We start from the raw sequence: 12186 nt of genomic DNA on the forward strand, positions 1-12186 counted from the left end.
TTGCCTCTCTTATAGGTACGCGTAAAAGTTCCTCACTTCACACAATGATTTACCAATCAAAAAATTTTATTTTTGAAATTTAGTTTATGTATACATTACTGATTTTATGTGTTTAAGACGATAAAAGTATCAGAAATTAATATAAAGTTTAGTTTTTAAATATTAATAAATCTTTAAAGGGATATTTTCGTTAAACGGCGCCTCATAGCTATTTAAATATAAAATAAAAATTTAAATATATCTATTTTAAAATTTTAAAAAACTAAACATTATATTGAAATTCTGTTACTTGTATCGTCTTAAAGACAGAAAACCACATATTTATATATAAAATAAATTTCAAAAATAAAAATTTTAAGTTGGTAAATCGTTGTTTGAAGTGAGGAATTTTTACACGTAAAGATAGGCAATTACGATGAGCCGGACCCTGAAATGACGTCACGCGTCATTTCTTAATGGTTCAAAACTTATTGAATAATGTGAGTAGACACGTAAAACCTATACTATTATTCTTAAAAATGAACATTCTTTCAAATTGAAAAAACTTATTTTTTTTTGTTTTGTACTCCTTTAGGAAAATAGAAAAAAAATTTTACGAAGGTCGAGAGTACGCACGGGACCGCGAGGGTTGGGTAGAGGCGTTACTACTACTACTACTACTATCATACAACAGTTGTATGTTGTATCTAGGGGGTTACCTGAGAGGTATGTGGCCCTCGTAGCGCGCTCCGTACGGTTTTTCTCCTCCAGTGTGCATCCCCTTTTTCTTCCTGGCCATCCAGGTTTCACCATTCGGCGATTTCAGGCGGTAGCCGTGCGTCAGACCTCCGTGGATGTCGGTGGCCAACTGGCAGCTTATATATCTACCATTCGACTGGACACCGTCACAAGGTAGGACGACGGTACACCGTTTCTGACCGTAGCCCGACCGACCGCCGAGCGTGGCGGCCCCGCGTCGGAGTGTCGCCAGATGGCGATCGGTTACCAAATAAATTAATATTATTATTAATTATTATGCGAATAACTACTGTAATATTATTATCGCGTATGCCCGGTTTCCACTGAGCCATAACAAAACCGTAACAATATACTATTATTGTTCTATTGTTATGAATTTCTACATTGCATAGGTACGTTGCGAAAGCTTAGTTAGGTCTAGGTTTTTTTGTATTATTAATATATTTGAGATGGTCAGGTATTTATATATAATATTATTATGTTTATGTCCGTCGCACACATTTTAACATGCATTTAGTATACCTTACTGCAGGGGTCGGCAACCTGCGGCTCGCGAGCCACATTATGGCTCTTTTGGTCTTAAGTTTCGGCTCTCCGGTTTCACACGCAAATTAATATTGTATATTCAAAAACAATATTTTATAATATAAAAAAATGTATATTATTTTTTATATTATTATTGTTGCTTTTGGAAATATGAAATAATACCAGGATTAAATATATATTCGTGAATAATACATAACAACAATAACTTGATAGTAGCACAGGCTATCGTAGTAAAATGTTTATTATAGTACATGCCGTTAAGACCGATAACTAATACAATAACGCTACAACTAATTAGTCATACGACGAGTTAACAATGCGAACTAAGTCCAAAAAAATACGATACATTTTACGACTTATTTTGTTCGACGAATTGACATAAATGCCGAAAACTTGTCGTCAGTCAGTCGTCCGTACACGGCGTGGACGACGTTACGTTGCATTTAATCGCTTACGGTTTTTGGTTGTATGCCTGTATCGTCACTATATTTTGTATTTTCGCTCATTGTTTCAACTTAGAGAAAAAGACGATTTGGAAGCAAATTATTTTTTTATAGGCTTGGCTAATTCTTGCCGACCCATGAATAAACATATTTAAAAATGCATTTAAACATGTAGACAATTTAACAAAATCTACATATAGTTAGTACGTGAAAGAAAAAAATGTCTCAACATACAATAATTGAATTAATAAATTGTAAAAAGAAAATGCACTGCTGTGTATTTAATTTAAATAAAACAATGAAAATTCAAAACAATGAAAAACTTATACAAGTTAAACATATGAAAATGATATGGATACTAAATAATTCAAGATTTACTTATGTCTATAAAAATGCACAAAAAGAAAATTTTTATTACGTTTCAAATTAATTTACTACAAAAAAATGTTGATATTTTAAGAAGTTAACTTATATACTACTTGACTTAAAAAAAACGTTATAAGCATCAATATTTTTATAAAAATTATATTTACCATTTGGCTATTATGCATTTTTCTAAAAAAAATTTAGTAAATATATTAATTTTTATTTTCGGTATAAAATATAAAAAAAAATATATACTGTACTTGTAACGCAAATATCAATAAATTTAATTTAAATATTGATTGTAACAAAATTAATTTCACTTGTCAGGTTATTCTATTACACCTTATTGTTGTATACCTATTCTAGGTATACTTTACCGTATTTTTTATATAAATACTTATATATTGAATGCATAAAAGTGGATAAATGATTAACTTGTCTACGTCTTGTGTATGTGTTTAGGATTAACGTATTATAATACAAACTATTATTCTCTTTTGTTTTCATAAATTCGTTAGGTACCTATAACAGGAATAAATCCTAACTGTTTACCAACGCTATTGTGACTGCTGTGGCGCTAAGTACGCATATTTTGAACCACCTCTAAAATGATTGGTGAGAGGGTAAAAAATTATTCAGGATAATTAATAGGTACTATTATTAAAGTAAATAGGTACTATGTGCTTACTATTACTCTATGGGACTTACTTACCTGTAGTTACGTGTGTGAGCTTTGGTTATAATTCAACCACTTTTTTTTTAATGAACTCGGCGTCTTGACATACTGGTTATTACAATATTATAAGTACCTATACCTTATAAATATAAATATACTATATTTTTGAAGGCGCCTACAAGTGTACAACATATATGTTCTATAGAATGATTCTATAATATGATGCTGAGCTATTAAGTTAATTGGTTTGACTATTAACTGCAGAGATACAATTAACGTTACATGTTTTCAAAAAAACTATTGAATATAAACGAAATGTAATTGAGAGGATATCATATTTTGCATTCATTTTGATAGCTTAATACGTCTTTAACCAATAGAATAAAATATAAATAAAAGTAATTTAACTTTGGCAATATTATAATTTATAATTATGATTCACTATACTACAACTATAATAGTATACCTACTTATACTAGTAATACTACTTACATATTACCTACTAATATTATTAATTATTGAAACATAACAAATGTGACGATTTCATTACACTGCAGTTATTGTTCTTAGATAACTGAATGATTTATTTGAGAATAAAGAAAAATAATAGTATAACAAATTAATGAAATATATATCCATAGACTAGGTATATACCTAGCAATACTTATAATCGTCAGATATTTATAACTAAAATAATAACTAACAAGTAATTGCATACAAATGAATAATAATAAAACTAAAATAACTACCTGTGACCGTTTTTACTTAAGTAACAATTGTTGAAAAAAAAATATTAGTTAGAAATAAAATTATATTATATTAGAAAGAAATAAAATGATAATGAAATATAAACTAAATTAAACCTTTATAATGACGTGTGCCCATATTAACGGGTAGTGTGTACGGACTGTGCCCGCGGACGCATTTTATTCGTAATTAAATGGACTGTACGCTTTATAATCTCCCAAGATATCACTCTCCCACATACGCTTTATTTCCATGCCGTTGTACTCGACGGATTCTCTTGCCAAAAACTTTTCCGCCTCGTCTTTGGTGCTGAACGTAAAGTAAAGGGAACCCTTAAACGCCTGGGACTTGAACCTCATGGGGGTGGTTTTCGTGATGACGTTGTCGCCAAAGGTGGCGGCAAACTCCAACAGTTCGTCCACGGTGGTCGTCCTCGGGAAACCACTGCAATAAATCGACCGTTGGACGATGTCTTTGAACAGTCGGCGATCGGGGGCGGGCGCGGCGATTTTCGGTTTGCGTCTGATCTTCAAGCCCGTCTCGTCGACTTCCACGATGCTATCGACGGCGTCCTTGACGGCGGACGCGATCACGGCCGAGTCCCTGGTGATGGACTTCAGCATTTTGAACGTCAACAGTACGCTTATCGGCACCCAGCCGTCGTTGAGCCTGATTTTGGCTTGCAGGAACTTATCGTACGGTAAATTGGTGTCGCTGAAATAGAACTCGAGCTGCTTGACGATTCTCGAATCCCTGTCTGCGGCTCCGGTGACGTGTTTAAATGAGGATGCCATTATTGTAGCGATTATACAGTTATAAATATGCCCTTAAAAAATTAAAAATGATTAGAAAACTCAAAAAATGCATTGTAAAAATGACTTTAAATTTATTAAAAAAATATATTAAGAGTGTATTTTTGTGATCTTATTTTTTTAATAGTATTTTAAATAAGCGGTAGATTTCATCGAATTTTACCGTATCCGTCGCATAGGTCACCTATCTATTATAGCTAGACTCGGGTTATCTATATGTATAGGTTTTGACATTTAAATTATTTTCCGATAATATAATATGAATTTCGAGTACCTAATTTATAATCTGTTGTATATATATAAAAATCATGTTGGTGTAATGGTGTGTAAGAATCTTATGCTGTACTTGACCAATGACCATGGTCAACAATCAACATGGTGCAGGACCTACGAACGAACGCGACAATATCTCGATGGATTGCGGAAAACTCGTTACTTTAAAATATAACTTAAAGTATAAAGTAGATACATTGTTTTATATTTATTTATATATTGTTACATTTGAATATAACTTCAGTTATAAAGTAAATATGTCTTATGTTTTATTTCAATATATTAATGTATTTATATTTATATCATACTATAAACATAAGCGTGCGCACGGGGTAGTCATGGTAGGCACTTGACTACTCTGCGAACTTCCCCCGCCCACCCTCAATATTCAATATTATTATTATAATTATTGATAGTCAATCATAAAATAATTTTTTACCACGGTAAATGTAGTTAAATAAGGTTACCCCATCCAAATTAGTTTTTGTAACTTAGGTGAGATGAATATTATATATTATACGTAATATGTGTGAGTGTAAATGTATTTATCGAGGTATTTATGTATGACTACCCTGCCAGAAATTCTGCGCACGCTTATGACTATAAATTATAATTACATCAGTACATTTAGATGATTCTTATATTACAATATATTAGGTACCTATATCAATATCAACATTAAAAGAATAAAATATTATCAGAAAGTTTTTCTGTTATAAACCATAAATAAATATATAATAATTGTTAGGTGTTTAATGTTTTACACATACACACACACACACACACACACACACACACACGAATAATAGTTCCTGCGCCACTGTTATAGCCTATAGCCATGCATAGGCGCAAATTGAGGGGGGTTAGCTAAGCCCCCCACCCAAACTTAGCTATAGCCCACCCAAATACATGATGTGTGTTTTTTTTTCTGTCTGTCAGCAAAATTTCGGATAGTAAGCATGCTTCGATTTTTGAGATAAGCATCTTTTCTGATACAAAAGTGAACCTAGTTGGTACTTTTCAGAGGTCAAAATTGAAAATTCCAAGTAGTTTTAGAAAGTGTCGAGAAAACTACCGAGAAATAACGAAAAACCGCTAAAAATGGGATTTTAATTTCTAACGATTTGTTTATCACCATAAAAAATAATAATGTTATATTAGGACTACACTAATCGGTCAGAATCGTTTTTCGTATAAAATGGTTTATCATTGTATTTAAATGTAACACATTTACACATCCATTACAACTACTATACAGCAGAGCGGTACCCACTTGTCTGTCTTTTTCTTATTTAATAACCTTTAGCTGCGTATAACACTATATTATACCTACCATCTTATGTCGAAATACAACGGTAGGTACACGAGTTTCATATGTGGTAGATACCTATACATGTATAGTATCTTTATGATGTAGATCGAATGAAACTACGTACCTATAAAAATAACAATGTTTTCGGATCTTCAATTTTTAAATAAATATTTATAAAACAAATCAAAGTAATTTATTTATATATGGATCTAAGGATGTTAAATATTTTCAACAAAACCGTCAAATATAAACAAAATATGATTGAGAGGATGCTTTCTATATGCCATATTTTTGTTATTTTTCACAGCTTGATACTATAACGAAAAGGATATAAATAAGAAAAAGACTTAACTTTGACAGTAATATCATGATTGACTTAAGTACACTTATACTACTTCCGTCTTACATACTAATTATTAATTGATAACCTATACGGTTTTTGATAATTAGTTTGACACCTTTGAGAGTATAAATCAAATATGCAAAACATTTCATAGTTAGTAAATAGTAGAACATTTTGATTAATATAATATAGTAATATTTACAATTATTTTTACACGGGTATAATTAATAATTTTCAAGAAAAATAAATTATGAAAAATAATTATTTTTACATATAGGTAGGTAGTAAATATATTATGTTGAAAACGACCAATTTACAAAACTACCAATTGACTGTACCCCACGGCCCACCATTACTGGCATTGATGTTAAGAAATTATATTTTATAGTTTATAATGATGCATTAATTACTAAAAATAATTCTTATGCATACCTATTCAATTTAATATTGTACCTCTCTATCATCATATCTAAAAAAATTGTGGCCGTGGTGCCGAAGCTTACGAATCACAACAGACTTAAGCCACCGTAAAAAAAAGCCCAAAACTCCCGAATTCTATACTAAATATAGTTCATATTAGGTATTATTATTAATAATCTTGCATAATTGAAAGTGTTTACCTACTTGTTTCGATGACGGGATCGTCGTGTACTTGCAAACCAAAAATACGATATTGGAGATTGAATGTGGTATATAGGTAGTACGGACAACCGGTAACCGTTATATTACTAAAGACAACTTTATAATACAAGTTGATAATTGTATCACCCAGCAATAGACTTATATGACGTGAAAATAATAATAATAATAGCCAACAGGAAAATTAATTGATCACTATTTACATATTATGTGTTCGGAAGTCGACTGCAATCACCTCGTCAGCGCATTTGGGCCAAATAAATTATACGGAACGGACCCAGATAGTATTAGATATCCGGACCAACAAGACGTATATATATATTATATATAGAAGGCCAGTTTTATGTTAATTCTTTTCGTGTTCGACTTGTCGTTATCGTTTATAAATTACCAGGTACAATAATAAAATACAAGCCATTATAGTTTGTGTTGATGGCGCAGACTTCTATACTACGATAGACCACTTTATTCATATTATTAGTATAGAGTAATATTGCTCTATGGCTCTATGGCTCAAATTACCGAGCTCCCATAGGCCATAAGAGTCAATGTAAATATTGTTGAAGAGTGTACCTACATCAAGGAACATATAAAAAAATCGTAGAACACTACTTACTTAGATAATAATATATTATTATTTATATATAGAGTCTATATATAAATATAGTATATATACTATATACATAATATAGTATTTATCACTGTTCAAGATATCTACAACCGTGGTAGGTATTTATAGGTCTATGATGTTATCATAGATAACTACTTTCGGTTTACGCGTCACTTGAATACGTGATGTAGGTATACAAAATGAATTCAATCAATTTCAGTTTACAATAAATTATCAAATAATATTATGCATAGTAAAATAAATAATCTTTGAAAGTTTAAGTCTTGAAGACATTATAAAAAATTGGCCGAATATTTGTTTTCAATTATACTTATAATAAATCAATTTTAACTCGCGAAAATTCAGTCATGTACCTAGCCACTGCGAAGACAACCGTCAGTCGTCAAAGTACAACGTCATGACAATGGCGCACCGGTTCCTGAATTTTCGTTTTCGGTCACCTAAAACTTACAACTTAGAACTACCTTGTTCCGTGGCTAAATAAACTATTTAGCCATGTCTAATACGTTATACAATATAAATACAACAAGTGGTAATAATTAATCAATAGTGGAATGTTATTTGTCTACAAATATATTATGGTTTACTCATAAAATATTTGTTAGGTATATAAATGCGGTGAGCGAAATATTTATATATAATATATCTTCTATTTAAAGCACGGCTATAGATAGTACTATATTTAATCATTGTTTAAAGTAACGATTTTTGATCTGTTCTCTTAGAATGGCACAGAAACTTTTTCCATCTGTCTTTATAACTAACAAATCAAAAATGTGTTTATTTTTTTAGTTCTGACCGTTATAAATTAACGCTCAAAACAACAATGATTGCTGTTAATGATTGCTCCAATTTATCTTCAATTGAGCGGAACTATGTTCAACAAAAATTTTAACAATAGTTTTAATCCTAATAGATGTCCACCTATCTTAATTTTTATGTTAAGTATACATAAAACATTTCATTAGTGATATAATTAATTTGAACATAGGTAGCAATTTTACTAACAAATGTAATTAATAACAGCTTACCTACCATTTATTAATTGAATATGAGTATCATTAATTTAACAGTTTTCCCTGCTACTAGGTACCTAGTATCCTAAATAATTATTTATAATATTCAAACATTTATAACTTATTTTAGTGCATCACCATGAACGGCTCAGTAAATGAATTTGAAGAAAATAAGATGAAATATTACAGATTTAACAAGTAATCATTTTATTTATTAAGAATATGAAATACACTCAGATAACAATTAATATTATATGCGATAGGTTATAATTTATTCATCTCAAAATAATACTACTACATGTCTTCCTAGAAGATTTCCAGAATTTCATTACAATTAACAGTCGATGAATTTGTTTCTAGAGTGGAACTTAGAATCATTAATCTCTAATCAGTATACACATCTTGTATAGGTAAAGTTGAAAACAAATTTATTACGCATTTTTAAACTAAATGTTTCATTTTAATATTTTTAGATATACTATAATACAAATTTACACTGAAAAAGGAAACTCTAATATTGAACAATTTCCTATTATTCGAAACATTGCTGGTCAAACGATGCCATATCAAAAAACACAATTTTTCAACAATCTTAATTAGGTTACTTTACAAAGAATAATGTTATAAACAAAAGTTGTCAAATATGTTGGTGGAATATTGTTTGTGATATAATCAAAAATTGCTTTGCAATAACAATTTTATAGTATTCTATAGCCAGTGCAATTTGTTAGAACTTTTCATTCTAAAATCAAGGTAATATAAGTCATAAGTTACAGTGGTTACCTAATAATATACCTATTAAATAAATACATTTCTATTATGACTTATTATAGGATATACATTTTGGTAATGATGCCTTGAATTCCCCAAAAGGTAAATTGTCTTCAAAATATTTTGACACCATTTAAACAATGACACAATGTGAATAGAAATTATGGATTTATTTGGTAATATATAATAATTAATAATGTATTGTACATAATAATGTGTAATTTATTAGTAAATATTAGATGTAGAATTTCTCGGAGAAAAAAGTGAAGTAGAATGGTATGATTGGTTAGTAAGTAAAATATAACAGAAGCAGTGGCATAGCGAGAAACTTGTGTGCCCTAATCACAGAGGCTATCCATAACATAGAAATTAAATAAAAATAAAAATATTTATATTATTAAATAGTGATTTTAGGAGCTAATAATAATTTTTAAAAATTGTAAGCAGACCACAACATACATACAAATAACAATATTTTCATCAATATATTATTACAGTACTGTAAAGCCTACATTATAGTTGCTGCCATAGAAATAATATTCATAGAATAGCTCTGCTACAATAACTTATACAATTATACAATTCTAAAAGTTGTGTGTATTATATACTACTACACATTTAAATTTTAAATACATCATAAATATACATTAATAGGTATAATTCCTAATACTTATATTATTATAACAGCTGGTCTTCTAAAATTATTTCTAAAATTGAGTTATTTACTAAGGACAATTTTATAGAAACATGAAACATTAAAATTATGATTTTAGAATGTTGAGTATTTAAGGGATCATCATTGCATTTTTAATTTAATGTTTATGATATATTTTCTAGGTTGATATTGACATCCAAAGTAAATATACAGGCATTTCTAAATTAAATTATATTTTTGAAAAATCATTCAATATTACGCTTCACAATTCGTCGCCAGGTAATATTTGAAAACTATTTGCATATGTAATGTAAGGTACATTTTGTACCTACTTAAGATTTAATACTAGCTTAGTTTAATCCTCACTAACTAAAGAAATATCAAAATTATAAATTTTCTATACCTACATAAATAATTCTAGAATGCAATTATAATATTACAAATAAATTATTTCCAATAGGTAGATATTATATTTTGTATTATAATAATATTCCGTGATAAAAAAAAATGGTAAATTCAATATAAAACCATTGAAATATGATTTTATAAATTTATATATAGTATAATCTACATTATTTAGTACCTACCTACAAATACCAAGGTGGGTGATCTTAGAGTTTAACTTTAAATGTTTTTGTTTATATTTATTTGTATGTTTTAAAATAGAAAATTTTTTACAAGTTACCTATTCATTTTTCAGAATCAAAAATATTGGTTATAATATATTTTTACATTGTGTATTCCTTTGTCAAAAAATCCACTCATGATGAATATGGTAGAAAAAGTTTTACCAAATACGTTGAGGAGAATTAATCAATCATGAATTTGTCATTGTAACACTAACTTCTGTGGCCATTCAATCTATACGATTAAGTACTTACTTAATAATAATATTTGTAATGTATTCAGTCAAAAATAACTAATAAATATTGTTTTCAATTCTAGATAGATATTGACTTAAACAGAATATACTATAAAAATTGAAGAAGTGTCTCTAAAACACATTAAAATATTGGATGAACGGATAAATAATAATGCTAACAACCAGATTTAACCAATAGTAAGTACTCCATACATTACAGTATAAAATATATTATTTTGTTTAGCTGTGCTGCAATAACTTATACAATCTTAAGAGTCGTGTGTATTATATACTACTACACATTTGAGTTTTAAACATTAAGATTCAAAAATGAAAATCATAGAATAATATTAAATACATAATAAATATACATTAATAGGTATAATTCCTAATACTTATATTCTTATAACAGCTGGCCTTCTCAAAATATTTCTAAAATTGAGTTATTTACTAGGCACAATTTTATAAAAAAATGAAACATTAATATTATGATTTTAGAATGTTTATTATTTAAGGGATCATTACTGCTTATGATATATTTTCTAGGTTGATATTGATATACCAAGTGTATATACAGGCAATACTAATTTAAATTCAACTTTTGAAAAATCGTTCAATATTACACTTTACGATTTGTCGCCAGGTAATATTTGAAAACTATTTACATATACAAATACAATGTAAGGTACATTTTGTACCTATTTAAGATTTAATATGAGCTCAGTTTAATTCTCACTAACTAAAGAAATGTCAAAATCAAAAATTTTTTATACCTTCATGAATAAATCTAGAATGCATGTTATAATATTACAAATAAATTATTTCCAATAGGTAGGTATTATTGTACTAATATTTTATATTATAATAATATTCCATACTAAAAAAAAATATAGTAAATTCAATATAAACTGTTGAAATATGATTCCTATAAATTTATATACAGTATAATCTCCTTTATTTAGTACCTACCTACAATTACCAGGGTGGGTGATCTTAGAGTTTAACTTCAAATGTTTTCGTTAATATTTCTTTGTATGTTTTAAAATAAAAAAATTTTTTACATAGTGTATTCATTACTTTGTTAAAAAATCTACTCATGGTGAATATAGAATAAATGATGGCAGAAAAGGTTTTACCATATACATTGTGAGAGAATTAATTAATAATACATTTGTCATTGTAACAATAACATCTGTGGACATTGAATCTATAAAATTAGTTTCTTAATAATAATATTTGTAGTGTATTCAGTCAAAAATAACTAATAAGTATTGTTTTAAATGCTAGATAGATATTGACTTTAACAGAATATACTATAAAATTGAAGAAGTGTCTCTAAACGCATTAAAATATTGG

At 28.6% G+C, this 12186-nt stretch overlaps 1 protein-coding gene and 2 long non-coding RNA genes across 3 annotated transcripts; 2 read left to right on the forward strand and 1 right to left on the reverse strand.

Annotated features, from left to right (window-relative positions):
• Positions 1-3290: 3290 nt before the first annotated feature.
• Positions 3291-4382, reverse strand: LOC100159115 (la protein homolog). Its single transcript, XM_029490455.1, has one exon. It carries the CDS (start codon positions 4308-4310, stop codon positions 3696-3698), a length of 615 nt encoding a protein of 204 aa, XP_029346315.1. The 5' UTR covers positions 4311-4382; the 3' UTR covers positions 3291-3695.
• A 4289-nt stretch (positions 4383-8671) lies between these two features.
• On the forward strand, positions 8672-8876 carry LOC107884904. Its single transcript, XR_003839575.1, has 2 exons — positions 8672-8740; positions 8806-8876. It is a non-coding gene; the product is annotated as an uncharacterized LOC107884904 (long non-coding RNA).
• A 1797-nt stretch (positions 8877-10673) lies between these two features.
• LOC107884903 lies at positions 10674-11473 on the forward strand. The gene is made up of 3 exons (XR_001680221.1): positions 10674-10841; positions 10914-11028; positions 11377-11473. It is a non-coding gene; the product is annotated as an uncharacterized LOC107884903 (long non-coding RNA).
• Positions 11474-12186: the final 713 nt, after the last annotated feature.

Source organism: Acyrthosiphon pisum, chromosome A2 (genome assembly GCF_005508785.2).
Source record: "Acyrthosiphon pisum isolate AL4f chromosome A2, pea_aphid_22Mar2018_4r6ur, whole genome shotgun sequence".
NCBI classification, from domain to species: Eukaryota; Metazoa; Arthropoda; class Insecta; order Hemiptera; family Aphididae; genus Acyrthosiphon; species Acyrthosiphon pisum.

Excerpts from the sequence above, each read along its gene's own strand:
- LOC100159115 (XM_029490455.1), bottom strand. The coding sequence starts at position 4,310 with ATGGCATCCTCATTTAAACACGTCACCGGAGCCGCAGACAGGGATTCG.